The 17,168-nt window shown below is 40.3% G+C and overlaps 1 protein-coding gene across 4 annotated transcripts in view; it reads right to left on the minus strand.

Annotated features, from left to right (window-relative positions):
* The window catches only part of LOC124970579 (transmembrane protein 180-like), a 40,029-nt gene that overhangs the window by 3,092 nt on the left and 19,769 nt on the right, over positions 1 to 17,168 (minus strand). For 2 of the 4 annotated variants that reach the window (XM_047534036.1, XM_047534038.1), the window contains 2 exons: positions 16,067 to 16,189; positions 6,188 to 6,223 (listed from right to left, as the gene is read on the minus strand). The exons of 1 other annotated variant lie outside the window; for it this stretch is intronic. In XM_047534036.1, coding sequence (XP_047389992.1) covers positions 6,188 to 6,223; positions 16,067 to 16,189 — 159 coding nt within the window. Of the gene's footprint in view, positions 1 to 46; positions 130 to 6,187; positions 6,224 to 16,066; positions 16,190 to 17,168 lie in introns of all 4 variants that reach the window. One more of the 4 variants, XM_047534037.1, reaches the window with a different exon arrangement.

A 17,168-nucleotide genomic window follows, 5' to 3' on the forward strand; every position in this document is an offset into this window, starting at 1 on the left:
ATTTTATCAATAATTTTGATTCTTCAAATTATTGAACAACACTTACCTTCTAGTTGCTCATAGGAGAGGAGGCTGATGCACAGTGCCTGCTGAAAGGTGCCACAGCTACAACCCAGGATGACAGAGTGCCTGGGAGGACCAAGGACAGGAGCGAGGGCCCAAAGCACCACTCATATGTGTGCACCCTTGTTATACTTCAGTTTTGTTTCTTTTTGGTACCAGGGATTGAACCCGGGGCACCTAACCACATCCCCAGCCCTTTTTAGTTTTTCTTTTGAGACAGGGTCTCAAAAGTCCCTTTGGCTCAGGGCCTTGCTAACTTGCTGAGAATGACCTTGAACCTGCAAGCTCCCTGCCTCAGTCTCCCCAAGCCACTGGGATTACAGACACATGCCATCGTGCCCAGCTACACTTGGGTTTAAAATGACCTTCAACAGATTTAAACAAGGTGAAAGGATTTGGGCATTCATATCTAGGACCAAACTTTCACTCAACACAATTAGAGTAATCCAGGGTTAATAATACTCAGAAGCAACATGTGTAGGTTTTCTGATAAGAACTTCCAATAAGCCCAAAGACTTCTAAGGTTCTTAATTATATTCCAAATAGATCGTACTTTTCATTTAAATCATATACAGTAAAAAGGAGTTCCTAATTATTCAAATTTTGATTATCCAGTTAGCTCAACTACATAAAATCGCCCCTCATTCATTCAACCAAATGAAAAAAGAAATGAAAATGTCAAACTGTGTGATACAAGATGAGGAGGCATTTGTTACATTTTCATATTAAAACTAATCACTACTACCAAAACCTATGTGTCCTTAGTTCATCTAAAAAAAATTGGTACTGTTAGATTATAAATGTGTTGGGCATTGGGCTACATACTAGATATTCAACAGTAGGCAAAACTGGTAGGGACCTATCTTCATGGAGCTTACCCCCATGCAGGTAACAGATCTTACATGCAAGTGGTAGATCTTACTCAAATAATTATAAGTAAATTTGATTTGCATGCAATTACATGAGATGACTGTAAAAAACACTATGATAGAAGAGTTCAGAGTCAGACTTATTCTTGGCAGGTGGAATCTAGTGATTCTGAGTTCTAAAGGCTAAGTAGACGTTAACTAGAAGCCTTCTGCCTAGAATTATGTGTATAACCTCCAACCACCACTACCTCCTCTAAAGGCCATAGCTAAGAATGTCCTTGGTGCTCTGGACTGGACTTCATTTGTTAGGTATGATCATCCCCCCAACCTGGTCCAAGAGCTGATTACCACCTACCCACTCTCCACCCTCTGCTGCTACTTCTCAGGCTCTCAGATAACCACAGTGGCCAAGGTCGTAGGAGCTGGCCCCCCTGTGCAAGCTGGCTGTAGCCTGTGGAAGTACTGGAGGCACTGATGGTGATTTCAGAATGTGGTTCCACTTCTGCTCCACCCAGATTCTCTATGGAACATCTTATTTCTGTGGGCATATGGTGTCTGGTTTTCCTAAAATTCCTTCAAGAAACCTCTCCCTTCTTCCACAAGTAAGCCTGTCTCAGTTCTTAAGACTGTCTCACTCCCACCTAAGATCAGACATGTGCCCAAATCTATTGCTTCAGTGACAGTCGTGTGACTCGCCCCATACCTGTTGATGTCCACCTAGGGACTTTTGCTGTGCTACCGGGACAAAAGTGCATGCTTCCTCATAATCTTGGGCTATGAGGCCCATGTAAACCTGGGGCTATGTTGCTTCCAGGAGGTAAAAGCTTGAAGCAGACACAGAAGGAAAGCCAGAGAAAAAGGTCCCTGGCACACTTGAGATCCAGCTCTGCCTGACTTTTCAGATATAAGTATCGATAAGTTCCGCTTTTACTTAGGTTAGACTGTATTGGATTTCTGTCACATGCAGCCAAAGTGGCCAGAGTAATATACCCTTCTAATCTGAACTTATGCCAAATTGCTGTAAACCGACTGCTTCTGACCACCCTGAGGAAAGGATTCAGTGATGTCTAATTGGCCTCAACCAATAAGGACATGGGAGGTATGAAACAGCTGGGTGCTTATTTCCAGAGCAAGAGGACACGGTCAAAATGGCTTTGGAACTTGATGCTGTGGATGCTCACAACCATGCTTCTCTTGCAGATTTGACTGTTCACTGATATGAACCACAAGACAGGAGAACCAGACCAACAATGGGTGCAAGATGCCAAAAAGGTCATAGAGAACCCAGTTCCACTTCAATCATACATGTCTCAAACATATAAAAGAAAGGAAGTGGCCTAAGCAAGACCTTTAGAGAGGGAAAACCACAACACTGGCCATGAGCTGCTTAGTCACGGAATTATTACAATATGTGCCCCGAAACCCAGGGTTTATGAAAAGATTGTTTCTGCTTGGCAGAGGAACCTCTGTGCTTTTTGTCTCAGAGTTTTATTAGCAGCAGGAACCCATTATCCTTCTGCATTCTCTACTTATAACAGATTCCAGTTTTAAAAATGTCAAGAAAGCTCTCTCTGCCATACTCTTCTACCATGATGTTCTGCCTCAGCTTGAGCTCTGAGCAATGGAGTCAGCCAACTATGACTGAACTTCAGAAACCAATAGGGTCATCTTTGAAGAAGATTGGAGTTTTTCTGTTGGACACTATGGCCTAGCCAAGAACAGCACAGACCACCAGACATATGCACGGAGTCATCTTCTCAGAGCCAGCCTGTCAAGGCACAAGATGACTAAAGTCTCATTTGTGACCCCAAGCAACATCAGCACAGGGATTGCCCAGATGAGCCCAGCTTGAAATGCTGACATGAGGCAAGAATGAATGAAATGTTTGCTTTTTTTGGGGGGGTGGTGTTTGTTTTGTTTTTTGGTGCTGGGGATTGAACCCAGGCGCAATAAACCACTGGATCAACATCCCCAGTCATTTTTATTTTTTATTTTAAAGGGCCTCACTAAGTTTCTGAGGGTGACCTCAAACTTTTGATTCTCCTGCCTCAGCCTCCTGAGTCACTGGGATTATAGGTGTGTACCATCACACCCAATTGAAATGGTTGCTTTTATAAATAATTTTTTGTCATTCATTATATATTAAACACTAGCAGGTGTCTCTATTTCCACAGTTTTCAATGTTTTTAACATGTTGATGATTAGGAGAGAAATAATTGAATTATGTATCAAATAAAACCAATAGAACTTTTAAAATATATATTAAGAAACTGAATTCCCACTGGGTACAGTGGTACACACCATAATCCCAGTGGCTTGGGAGGTTGAGGCAGGAGGATCTCAAGTTCAAAGCCAGCCTCAGCAAAAGCAAGATGCTAAGCAACTTAGTGAGACCCTGTCTCTAAATAAAGTACAAAATAGGGCTGGGGATGTGGCTCAGTGGTCTAGTGCCTCTGGGTTCAATGCCTGACACCCCCCACCCCCACAAAAAAAAAAAGAAGAAGAAGAAGAAGAAGAAGAAGAAGAAGAAGAAGAAGAAGAAGAAGAAGAAGAAGAAGAAGAAGAAGAAATTGGATTCCAGCTGTCAGGGGCTCTCTTTGGGATATTTTCCATCTCCTGGACAGAACTGTCTTCATCTACTTTTTGCATGGAGAGGGGGCATTAAGAACACCTGTGGCAGAGTTTCCTATGGGCACAATGACAACATGCACAGAGAAAGCCTGATTCAGGTACTCAAGGGCAACCAGGGGACAAAACACTTCAATGAATAGGCAGTTTGGCAGTTGGTCAAAGATCCAATGCTTTCAAGCTTGCTTAGTTATTACTGACGTTGCTACCATCTTAACAGCTTCAGACTCTCCAACGGTACCTGTGATTTCCCCAGTATCCACTGACTCTCTTGACACTCTTCAAATATTTCCTTGGTCTTTCTGCCTCTTTCTTAAGATGTCTTCTTTCTCCTGAAATATGATTCTAAGCCAGAGACATGCCTGTGATTTGAAAGCATTTCTTTTCTCTCTCACATTGCATTCATTCTACTGGGAGATGAATGAACCTATTGACTAGTGAGGCTATATTTCTTTCAGAATGTCATCACCTCTCATTGCCAACCTTAACAACACTTTTTAATGAATGTCTGGTAGAAAAATAGTTCTTACTCCCTGCTTGGGCCTTCATTTGTTCACCAGGTATTTATTGCACACTTACGGTCCTAGGTGCTTAGGATACAAAGTAAATCAATCAACAACAATTCCTGCCTTCCACAAAGCCTTCCTGCTAGTGGAAACACAGACCATAAAAAAATATATTTAATATCATCATATTATAATAACAATTGCACCCCTGCTTATGGGGGGAAAAACTGCACCTAATTTTCTCTCACAATTTTCAAAACAAAAATAATCTATCTGCAGGTAATAATATCCTAAAGTATTACTGTCTGTTGCCCCTTACCTCATTTTTGTAGCTTAGTATGAAAAGTAAGCTCTGCAGGTAATGGGGTGACGGGGGAGTGGGGACCATACTGTAAATTATCCTACTCTCACTTCAAATCCTATCCTCTGTAGGATCTTCCTTGTCACAAAACTCAAAGCCTGGCTCTTTTCCACTTTCTTATTTTCCCTATCAATATTGGCTCCAAAAAAAGTATAAAATTAATAAGGTCGTCTTCTGATCATATCAGTATAATTCTATCCTCATTAGAATAAAAATAGATAATCCAACCAATGGAGTAAACCAGAATCAGAATCAATGAGCACTCTGCAAAGTAAAGGGATGTTCAATATTGCAAAGGCCAACGAAACGCAAATAAGGCTTAAATAGTAGGAGAGTCTCTTCTGAATTAGGGTCAGAAAACAAGTCCACATAAATAGTTGCTACCTCAAGAATAGAGAAGAAATTTCTCCTTTCTAAGGTCAGACTGAAACAAGTGAACGAGTTTTGTCAGTCTTACTATGTGCCTGGCCCTGTATCTCAGTTGGCTTGGACTACCATAACAAAATACTACAGACAGCGTACACTGAGAGGCCTCATCAAAAAAAGTTGATTTTCTCATAGTTCTGGAGGCTGGAAGTCTCACATCAGCTTGAGCAGATTCTAGTGAGAGCCCTTTTCTTGGCCTGCAGACAGTTATGTCCTCCCATGGCAGAGACAGAGAGAGTATGCTCTCTGACCCTCTCTCCTTCTCTCTGTTTTCTAGTTGGTGCTGGGGTCTAAACTCAGGTCCTTGCACATACTAAGCACACACTCCACCTCTAAGCTACCTAAGAGCACTAATCCTATTATGTAGATCCCACTCTCATGACCTTGTCTAAACCTGATTACCTTCCACAGGCTTCATCTCCAAATACCATTGCCTTGTGAGTTGAGGCTTTGTTTAGAATATGGACTTTGAAAAGACAATTAGTGCATAGCATCCTGTTAGACACTTTCCTCTTGTTGCTGCTAATTTTCACAACAATCCTGAAGAAGACACTGAAGTTTAGGTTGATTAAGTTGCCCAAAGTTACACAGCTAGTGAGTTTGGAGCTGGAGCTGAGATTTTTACCTGAAATATTTTATCTGAACTAAAAATCTCTCCAAGAAAACTGGTACCTCTAATCTAAATTTATCAGAAGGAAAAACTAAGTTTTTGAGAAAATTAAATACTCTCCATGGAAATATCAAGTACACTCATAGCATTATGAGTATATATATGATCACACTGAGGTCTTGAATATCTAAATATTTAACCCCCTATAAACCTATTTTTCTTTGTCAGAGATTGGGTGATATGGTTAATGTATCAATATATAAAAACTAAATGAAGCCAGGCACAGTGGCACATGCCTGTAATCCCAGTGACCCAGGAGGCTGAGGCAGGAGGATTGAAAGTTCAAAGCCAGACTCGGCAAAAGCGAGGCCCTAAGCAACTCTATATAACTCTTGACCTGTCTCTATATAAAATACACAAATAGGGCTGGGGTTGTGGCTCAGTGGTCAAGTGCTCCTGAGTTCAATCCCTGGTACCAAAAAAAGAAAACCTAAATGAAAAAAAGTAACAGTAATATCTTTCCAAAACACACCATAAGGTTGATCATCTCCTGCTTTGGATATAACCTTGTCCTCAAGAGGTCCCTTTGCCACAAAATACATACACCCTATTTACAGAAATAAATAGAAAAGTGGGCTATGAGGAAGAAATCAATAGTATCATTGCTAATTCTGTGGTAAAACTCTAGGGCTGGGGGCGTGGAGCTCAGGGTTAGAGCGCTTACCTAGTATGTGTAAGGTCCTGGGTTCCATCTCCAGCACTGCAAAAAAAAAGTTTTCAATCCAAAAATCAGGATATATATAATTATGGTCCTAAGAACTTCTGGACAGAATTTATCCACAAAAATTTCACATCATAGCCCCATTTCTGACATACCATCAGTAAACTGACTCAGCCTCAATTGTAATCTTTTGGGTCAAATGTTCTTAACTGTAATGTATAAAGCTGCTCCCCCGCCCATCAGGTGCAGCCATTTTCCCCGCCTGCCAACCACTTGTCAATCTGTGAACATCCTAGCTGGCTATTGGTTCATCAGTCAGCTTGCAAGTATCCTTCTCCGATATTGGTCCCCTGTTAGCCCCGCGGAATTCAACTGTTTACTGTTGTTTCCCCGCCATCTTTTTTCATTCTTCTGTCTGTCCTCCTCACTTTTCTCTATCCTCCTGGCTTTCCACTCTCTGTAGCGCGCGCCCTTTCTCTTTCCCTTCTCTTTTCCTCTCATTTTCTCTCTTACCCTGCAGGGAGACACTCTGTTTGCTTAATAAACTCCCTTATGTGATTTCCCATGTCCGGTGTGGTTCCATGGGATTTTCCTTACATTAACAATTTAGATTATTCTAAGTGCTCACGTTCACTATAGTTGGCAACTGGACTTCCGGTTGTTTGTTGCAGCACTGGGGACTGAACCAAGGGACACTCCACCACTGAGCCACATTCACAGCTCTTTTTATGTTTTCTTCTGAGACAGGAGCTCACTAAATTGCCCAGGCTGACCTTGAACTCTCGGTGCTCTTGCCACAGCCTCCTGAGTTATCTGGGCTACAGGCCTGGGCCAGCATACCCAGCCTGCCTGTTTTTAATTCTGTCTTCCCAAATATACTGGGGAAACAGGAAGTTATGTCTCGTCAAAGAACAACATTTGAGACAGAATATATGGAATGTGCTAACTGCTACTATTTCTAGTTCTTCTGGTGATCCATAGCAGGCTTTATGCTCTTCAGAGAAGAGTGTTTATTAATTTTTTATTTGTTTGCTTGTTTGACTGCTTTTTCCCCTTTGGCAAGACTAGGAATTTCAATGGACTCATAGATCAAGAATATACGAAAACATTAGCCAGGTGTGGTGGCTCACACCGGTAATCCCAGCTACTTGAGAGGCTGAGGCAGGAGGATTGCAAGTTCAAGGACAACCAGGGCATTTTAACAAGTCCATATAACTAATAAAAAATAAAGGGGGCTGGGGAGATAGCTCAGTCGGTAGAGTGCTTGCCTTGTAAGCACAAGGCCCTGGGTTTGAATCCCCAGCAACCAAAAAATAAAATAAAATAAAATAAAATAAAAAGGGGTGCAGATGTAGCTCAGTGGTTGAGTGCCCCTGGAGTAGATCCCTACTACTGGAAAAAAAATGCAAAAACATTAATAGAGAAATTTACAGTAAGCATTTCAGAACTATAGCAAAATTAACAACATGCTGCTGAGTTGATAATTATGAAAGAACAAAATTCATCAGCACTAAGACTAACCCATTTCTTCCAAGACAATCTCATCTTTAACAGTTCATAAAACCACCACATTAGTCCTAACACTATTACTATAGTCAATCTCTATGAAAAATTCTTGCTTTAAAAAAAGCAGTTTTAGAATTTATCATAATGACTAGGCATATGTAAGTCAACACCAAGAATATTTGCATATCTTGAAAGACAAAGCTCTGAGATTATTTTTTATTTGTAGATGATTCTCCTTGAGACAATTCATTTTGAATCTTTTTCTTTGTTCACTATGTCACTGAGAGAAAAGTCACTTTCTAAGCTTTCTTCATGAATATAATTTTGGAAGGATCTATTGAGAAGCTTTCAGACAAAAGACAAGCAAAAGAAATGCTTCATATATAAGTTTTAGAAAAAATTTGTTTGGCGGGGTCGGGGTATAGCTCAGTAGTAGAATACTTGCTTAGTTCGCAGAAACCTAGGTTCAGTCCCCACCCCAGCACTGAAAACAACAACAAAAACAAATGCCTATATACAAAAACTGATCATAAACAGTATTTCTTAAGTAATACATTTAATTTAGGTTACCTGCAACTTATCAACAGATGACAGTGAAACTCAATATGTAAATTTGCAGATTGTGGCCTCTGGTGAAAATGTATCTTTCCATTCCAGAATCTCCTGTCAGGCAGCAGGAATTTGGCCAGAACTACAGACGCTGCTAGCACATGGAGTGGGTACAGTGTATTGGAACGGGTAACAAGTGGTCAAGCACCAAGTTTGTGTTCCTTCCGCATTTGCTGCTTATCTCGCCCTGGACTTAGCTCATTGTACCAGACCTGCCCTTCTGCCTCAGTCACTAATGCCATGTAAGCTCCCAAGGAGAGAGAGGGATAAAATATTATGACTCTTTGTACCCTGGCTCCCAGCAGCTCCTGGCTCAGCCTAACACCTAATAGGAACTCCATGAAGGTTTGCTGAAAGAAGAATGCAAACATGCTTAGTTGGCCAGATAGAAGGAAATTCTATAATAAGTTAGAATTTCAAAGGCCAATTTTTGTGAAAAATGTGAACTTGCGTTGTAATTTTTAGAAGTTATGTGTATAAAATAATTGATGAAGGACTGGGGGGTCATAGCTCAGTGTTAGAGTGCTTGCCTAGCACGTGTGAGGCACTGGGTTCGATTCTCAGTTCCACATAAAAATAAATAAAATAAAGGCATTGTGTCCATCCATCTACAACTAGAAAAAAAATTTTTAAATTGATGATCATTTCTAACTATACCTCATGAAGTCCCTTATCCCAATGAGAAAAGATTTCTGCTGGTTTTCTTGCCCAAGTACCCCAGTTTTAGATCTCCATTAGTAACAAACTTAACTACTACATTTACTGGCTCCTGGTCAGTATAAATGGATCACTAAGAAGTAAATAGATCTACTAAACATAGTAAAATTATCTGCCCTGTAGAACTAAATGTACTAATAAATCACAGAATATATTTTGAAAACAGCAAGGGGAAGAATAATACCCCTTGGCTACACAATTCTGTGTAACAGTAAAATCATAACCAGATATTAGAAAACTTACTTGCAAGTATATAATTCATTTCAAGTGGGCTCCCCCCGCCCCTAAATTCTTTACACTGGTGAATCTCACCCTATTCTCTGATCCTGTTAAGTATACAGTTAGCCTCTGGACTTGAGTCAGACACTTTCAGATTACAATAGCTATGTGAGGCCACCAGATGTCAAGATTTTATTATCACTCAAAGATAAATGACCCTTCGGTGCTCCCTATTTATACCTTTAAAAATGCTTAGGTGCCATGAAACTAGTTTGCCAACGTGTCCAGCTGCCAACGTGTCACCTTACCAAGCCAGCAAGAATTAGTCCCTAGAGCCTGTTTCCAAGGCAGACAATCTCTAGGTTCCCCACACTGGATGCACGTTGGAAAAGTCAATGAACTTTAAGAGATACCGACACCTGAAAAAAAAAATACGGAAGGAAAAAGAAAAAGATACTGACACCTCATCTCACCTCCAGAGACTGGTCTAGGGTATAACCTGGGCACCTGGGCTTTTTCAAGCTCCAAGTGATTTTAATGTGCAACAAGGTTAAGAACTATTACTTTAGGATCTTCATATTCTTTGAGAATACAAAGACAACTCAGAGAGAAAAGTTCCTCCTCCCTTGCTGTCACATGGATCGGTGATCAAGCCCTAACAGAAGATTAAAGGCCTTGAGTCTTCTACCTGTGTCTGTTCCTGTCCCCAGCCACATGGTTTTCTTTTTTTTTTTTTTTTTTTTTTTTTGCGGTGTTGGGGATCGAAGCCAGGGCCTTATGCTTGCAAGGCAAACACTCTACCGACTGAGCTATCTCCCCAACCCAGGCACATGGTTTTCTACTACAACACTGCTCGAAGCCTTTAATGCCACCTGGACTTCGAGCAGCTCCCCCAGTGCAGGTGGAAAACAGTCACTAGTAGATGGAGAAGCTGGAACTGAGAAAGAGCTCCTTCGCAGTCTATGGAAGGAATGTGGTCCAGAGCAGCCCACTTCCTTCGCATTTCTTTACTCACCGCTACCCCATTGAGACTTCTGCGGCTATAATCAGGGATCACCAAATTCTGTTGATTCTAACTCCTTAACCTCTCTCACGTCAGCCTCCTCCTCACCCTCCCTGTTAGGGGGCTTTAGCTCAGTCCCACACCAGCAGTTCTCCTATAAAATCACTCCTCTGGTCTTCCTCTTCCATTGGTTCTTTCTCTGCTACTTGGCTACCCTGCCTTCCAACCGTTCTCTCAACGGCAGGTTGCTCTAAAAGGCCCCTGACGTTAGCGCTCTTGAGTTTGACATTAGCGATGCTCCCTTCCTTGCGGGGCCAAGTCTGCCCTTCTCAAGCTCCTCCAGTCATGTCACATGTGTCACAGCTGACAACCCTTCCTCTGTGGAGGCTTCTTGAGGTAGTGATGACCATGACACCTTTAGCCACCGTTGTGTTTCATGTATCCTTCTAATCATAGTATCCGCTTCTCTGGGCTACAATTAACTCATGCTGTCTCCCAGACTGGAGGCAGGTTGGAGGCTCCCGGTGGCAGTAAACGACTTTACCTACCTTCACACGGAACTGCCTGTTACATGGTAGGCGACTAGTAGCTACAGCTTTCGATTTTTGCTCTCCTCCAGGCCTTCTTTCCAATCACTGCCACAGTGTCTAACACAAAATTCACATCATGTCCTCCTCCTGCTAAAACGTCTTCGGTGACATCTTTAGCTAGAGTGATCTTTAACAAAATACAGCATCTGTACTCCTGGTAGTGGGTTTACAGGCGATGCACAATGGTTTTTTTTATTTTCACAATTAGGTATTTTGTGTTAGAAAAAGTGAAACTCACCGAATGAATGATTTCACAGATGCTTTTGCTTACAACAACTAAGACTTTAAGTAAATGACTTCAAATAAATTTAAAGAAAAATATTAAGTACATAATAGAGCATAAAGTACTCAAATAATAAAAACAAAAAGTCATCACTTGGGAAAAACCCTGATGTATATGTTTAATAAAGATCTTTCAATTTCTTTTTTTTTTTTTTCGTGGTGCTGGAGATTGAACCCAGGGCCTTATGTTTGCGAGGCAAGTACTCTACCAACTGAGCTATACCCCCAGCCCCAACCCCCCATTTCTTTTCCAGCCTCAACTTCCTCTGGCAGCCATGGAACATGATAAAACACCTGCCACTAACCTACAGGGTCTCTAGTCTTCCCTCAACTCCCTTCAGTTTACACTGAACACATCAGTATCAAGAATGCTATGGGGGCTGGGGAGATAGCTCAGTCAGTAGAGTGCTTGCCTTGTAAGCACAAGGTCCTGGGTTCGATTCCCCAGCACCCAAAAAAAAAAAAAAAAAAAAGAATTTATGAAAAAGTAACTTAAGGGTTGGGGTTGTGGCTCAGTGGTAGAGCACTTGCCTAGCATGTGTGAGGCACTGGGTTCAATTCTCAGCACCACTTATAAATAAATTAAATAAAGGTCCATTGACAACTTTAAAAAAAAAAAAGTAAGTAGAATCCAAAATTCTCCAATCAGAATGCTCTTAGGAGATGCATGCTCAATTAGCAGGGGTAACATGCCATTATATCTGCAACTTGCCTTAAAATGGTTAAAAAACAAAATACACATACACACACACATACAAACACACACACAAATAGATATAGATAAAGCAAATGTGCACAAACTCTTAACAACTATTGAATCTAAAGAGTCACAATATGGATTTCCTTGTATTTTTCTCTAAACTTTTCTGTGTGTTTAAAATTATTTACAATGAAAAGTTCTGAGAAAAAAACCAAGAGGGTTTTATTGTTAAATATATGGTGGATATGTTGATAAATGTGATAAAACTAATGAAGTAAAATGTAAACAGTCAAATCTAGATGTAATCACTATACAGTTTTTTCAAAATTTTTTATTTTTGAAAGTGTTCAAAATTAAATTCTGGAAGGAAAGTTTGTAAGAACAAATAAATCCTTGCATATGTAGAAAATCCTAGAATTGACAAAAACAAAAACAAAACAAAACTTCCTGGGACTAAGAAATGATGACAGCAAGGTTGCCAAATACGAGATTAACATAAAAAAGTCAATCTCTTTCCTGAACAACTGCGATTTTAGATTGAAAATACAATATTATTTGTAATAGTGCCCCCAAATATGAAACACTTAAGTACAAGTCTAACAAAATACATGCAATATCTATAGGAGGAAAACTACAGAACTCCAATGAAAGAAGAGGGCTCACTGAATAGAGAGATAATTCATGTTCATGGATAGGAAAATAATATTCTAAGATACCAATTCTTCCCAACTTGATTTATAGATTCAACGTGATCCCAGGAGGGTATTTTGTAGATGTTGATAAACTGATTCTAAAGTTTATGCAGAGAAGCAATAGAAGACAATATTGGACAACAAAGGTGGAGGACTGACACTACTCTGCTTTGAGACTTACGACAAAGCTGCAGTAATCAAAAAGTCTGGTACTTGTGGGGAAAAAAAAAAATAGATCAAAGAAACAGAGAAGAAAGAACAGAATAGACCAAATAAATACAGTCAATTTAACTTTGACAAAGAAGCAAAGCAAAGACAATACAATGAAGAAAAAGAGTGTTTACAATAAATGATTCTGGAACAACAGATATTCACACACGAACAGAGATACAAACAAACCTGTTATACTCTTCATGAACACTAACTCAAAAAGGATCATTGTTTTAGTCAGCTTTTTTGCTGCTGTGATTAAAAGTTCTGACCAGAATAATTTTAAAGGAGCAAAAGTCTATTTGAGGGCTCATAGCTTCAGAGGTCTTAGTCCATAGAAGGCTGGCTCCAATCCTTGGGGCATGAGGTGAAGCCGAATATCGTGGCAGAGGGAAGCAGCTCACATAAGATCAGTAAGGAGAAAGAGAGAGACACCACTCACCAGATTCAAATATATACTCCACAGCCATGTCCCACCTGCATCCAGTTACCACCACTCAGTTAATCCCATCAGGGATTAATCCACTGATTAGATTAAGGTTATAACCCAATCAATTCTCCAACCTTTCTTGCATTGTCTCACCTGTGAGCTTTTAGGGGACACCTCACATCCAAACCCTAACAATTCTTGACCTAAATGTAAAATGCAAATCTATAAAACACCTATAAGATAGCATAGGAGAAAATCTAGGTGATCTTGGGTGTGGCGATGAGATACAACACCAAAGATATAATCTACTAGAGAAATAATTAATGAGTTGAATTTAAGATTAAAAACTTCTGCTCTGAGAAAGACACTGCCTAGAGAATGAGAAGACAAGCCACAGACCAGGGAAAAATAATTACAAAAGAAATATAGGACTGTTAGCCAAAATATACAAAGAGCTCTTAAAACTCAGTAATAAAAAATAAACAACCTTGACTGGGCATGGTGGCACTCACCTGTAACCCCAGCAGCTTGGGAGGCTGAGGCAGAAGGATTGAGAGTTCAAAGCCAGCCTCAGCAATGATAAGGCACTAAACAACTCGGTGAGCCCTTGTCTCTAAATAAAATACACAATAGGGCTGGGGATGTGGTTCAGTAGTTAAGTGCCCCTGAGTTCAATCCCTGGTACCAAAAAGAAAAAAATGAACAACCTGATTTAAACAATGGGGAAAACACTTGGACAGACACCTCATCAAAGAAAACATATAAATCAAAATTAAGTGTATGGAAGATGTTCCATATCTTATATCATTAGGGAATTTCAATTTAAAACAATGAGATACCACTGTGCAGCTATTAGAATGGCCCAAATCAGAATACTGACAATAGCAAATGCTGGCATAGTTGTGCACTAACAGGACTCTCATTTATTGTTGGTGGAAATGCAAAATGGTACAGCCACTTTGGAAGACAGTCTGGCAGTATCTTATAGAAGAAACATACTCTCATTTAAGATTCAGCGATCATGCTCCTTGGCATTTATATAAATGAAATAAAAACTTATGTCTACACAAAAACCTGCACATCAATATTTACGGCAGCTTTATTCAGTTTCCAAAGTTTGAGATGCCCTCCAGTAAGTGAATGGATAAACTATGGCACATCCAGACGATGCAATATCATGCAGCACCAAAAACCAATGAATTACCAAGGCACAAAAAGGTGTACAAGAAACTTAAGTGCATATTATGAAGTGAAAGAAACAAAACTGAAAAACATACATATCATACATACTATATGATATTCCAACTATATGACATACTGGAAAAGGCAAAACTATGGAGACAGTAAAATGATCAGTGGTTGCCAGGTGTAAGTGGGAAGGAAGAGATAAATAGGCAGAACCCAGAGGATTGATAGAGAAGTGAAAATATTCTGAATCATATCATAGTAGTTGATATATGCCATGATACATTTGTGCAAACCCATAAAATATACAACTCTAGGAGGGAACCCTCGAGTAAACGATGAACTGGGTGAGGATATGTCAATGTGCATCAATGTGTCAATGTTACATCAACTGTAACAAAGTGCCACTCTGATAAGGGGGTTGATAATGGGAGAGGCGATACAAGTGAGGTAATTTAGGGAATATGTGGGAACTCAGCACTTCCTGCTCCATTTTGTTATGACCCTAAAGCTGCTCTAGAAAAGGTCTAGACAATCAATCACCACCATCCATCTCCCAGTGAAGCCAAAATAACAAAGCAGGACCACAAGGCCCTGTGTGCCCTGGCCTCTCCCACATCACGGCGTCCTCTCTTGCTTACTGTGCTCCAGCCCCCTGGCCTCCCTGCCAGACCTAGAAAGCCAGGACTGCTACACCTCAGAGCCTTTCCACTGTGTCTCCTGCCAGGAACACTCTTCCCCAGAGAATGTTCACGGTTCTCTCCCAGGTTTCTCCAGGTCTTTCAAATGTCAACTTGGTGAAGCCTTCTCCCTTCTCCTCTTTTAAAATCTGACCTTTCTTTCTTTTTTTTTTTTTTTTTAATTTAACCTTTATTTTTATTTGTTTTTATGTGGTGCTGAGGATCGAACCCAGGACCTCACCCATGCTAGGCAAGCGCTCTACTAATGAGCCCCTCTCCAACCTTCGTAATCTCCCTGTTGACTTAATTTTCACCAAAAGCTGATCATCATCTAGTGTACTCTGCCTCCCTCCCTCTAGAATGTCACCTCATGGGGGCAGACGCTGCTGCTCCCTCCACTGCTGTGCCTCCCTACTGCGTCATACGGCCTAGGACTTGGGGGACTCCCAATAATATTCATTGGATGAATAAATGGACGACTGATTGAGAGCACACGCATGCCTCCTGATATTCACCATGCTGATTTCATTTCCTCTGTGTTCAGGAGAGGAAACCCAACTCAGTCCCCCAAACTCAGCTCCAGAGCCCCATCTCCTGTGAAAAGCTCCCTGGCCCTAGGCAGACTGAGGAGGGGACCTCTTTTCTGCATTACCACAGTACCCATTATGCCTCTGATGGGTCCCTTATCACAGTTCTTTGTAATCTGCAGAGTCCCTTAGAGGCTCCTTATTTATGTTCTATTCCCAGTACCTTTGTACCTGGCCTATAAGAACAAGCCCTTAAAACCTTTGGTGAAATTAAATAATAATGAATGAATGACTTAGATAAGGTCATTAATATATAGCTTAGAATGAATTATGTAGACTTATAGAGTATATACAACTTAAATAATAGTCAATACTTAAAGATACTCCTAATAAAGTGCCTTAGCTTATTGGAGATATGAGTTCATGACTAACAAATATCCAAAGTTCAAGACATCAGCTTAGCAATTAATGTGAAAGGCAGGGTTTGTGCTCCTATTTCCTTTATGTGATTTCAAAGGTTTCGTTACTTTACCTGCTGATTGAGTTCCTGTACCCATACTCCCTTAGCTTCCACAGGATCGCCATGGGAGCTAAAGACTGAGCAGGCTTGGTAAACAGAGCATGGATGCCAAAAATCACTGAGCAAAGGGATGATCTGGAACAGACAAAGATTACATGGGCCTTTACCACACACAGATGACATGTATACACATTTTTATACATGTAAGTACATAGGTATACATCTACGTACCAAGGACCTCTCCACTATTAGTTCTCTCCTGATGCTGAGTAAACAAAAATAGAAATAGCCGAGTAATTGTAAAATCTTAACCCCTTAGTTGTGAGGATTATAGACCTAGAAGAACTTAACTAAGATGCAAAAAGAAGGCAGCTGCCCTCTTACACGCTCAGTGAGAGCTACATGAGCACTGTACTGTAGTAAGTAAGCTCTACATATTAGTTAATTTAAACCTCACGGCAATCACAGGAGAAAGATTTTGCCACCCCTCTTTTAGAGATGAGAGAACAGACAAAAACATCCACAGTCACACGATGTGTAAATGAAAGAACTGATATTCACACCTAAGTCTTTCTGTCCAAAGTTCCTCAAGGATTACTTTAGTGGATTCCTAGTAAGAATCCTGCCATGTAGTCTTTTTTATACTCATGTCACATAAAAAAAATTAAGTGTGGTTAATTGAATAAAATTAAATCTTGTCAAGTAGTGACGGAAACCTTGCCAATAGGGAGGAGAAAAAAGAAACAATGGGGAAGAGGAGAAAAAAAAGAAAGGGTGAGAAGAAAGAAAGAGAAAGAAAGAGAGAGAGAGAGAGAGAACGAACCAAGGTCAAAGAATTGGAGAAAGTTTGATTTGATGGAAAAATCTTGGATTTGATTCTGAGTTCTTCTGTTATGTTAACTTGGAAAAGTTAATCCATGAATGGTCTCAGTTTCTTGGAAATAAGGATAATTACAATTGGCAATACAACTACAGTCCGTCTCCCCCACAAAACTGTACGAGCCACAAGGACAGGGGTTACATGTGTTTTGCCACTATAATAGAAAACCTTTCTCTCTGACATGATCAGAACAATTGGCTACAGCAAAAAAAAAAAAAAAAAAAAATTAAAAGT

Source organism: Sciurus carolinensis, chromosome 18 (assembly GCF_902686445.1).
Source record: "Sciurus carolinensis chromosome 18, mSciCar1.2, whole genome shotgun sequence".
NCBI lineage: Eukaryota > Metazoa > Chordata > Mammalia > Rodentia > Sciuridae > Sciurus > Sciurus carolinensis.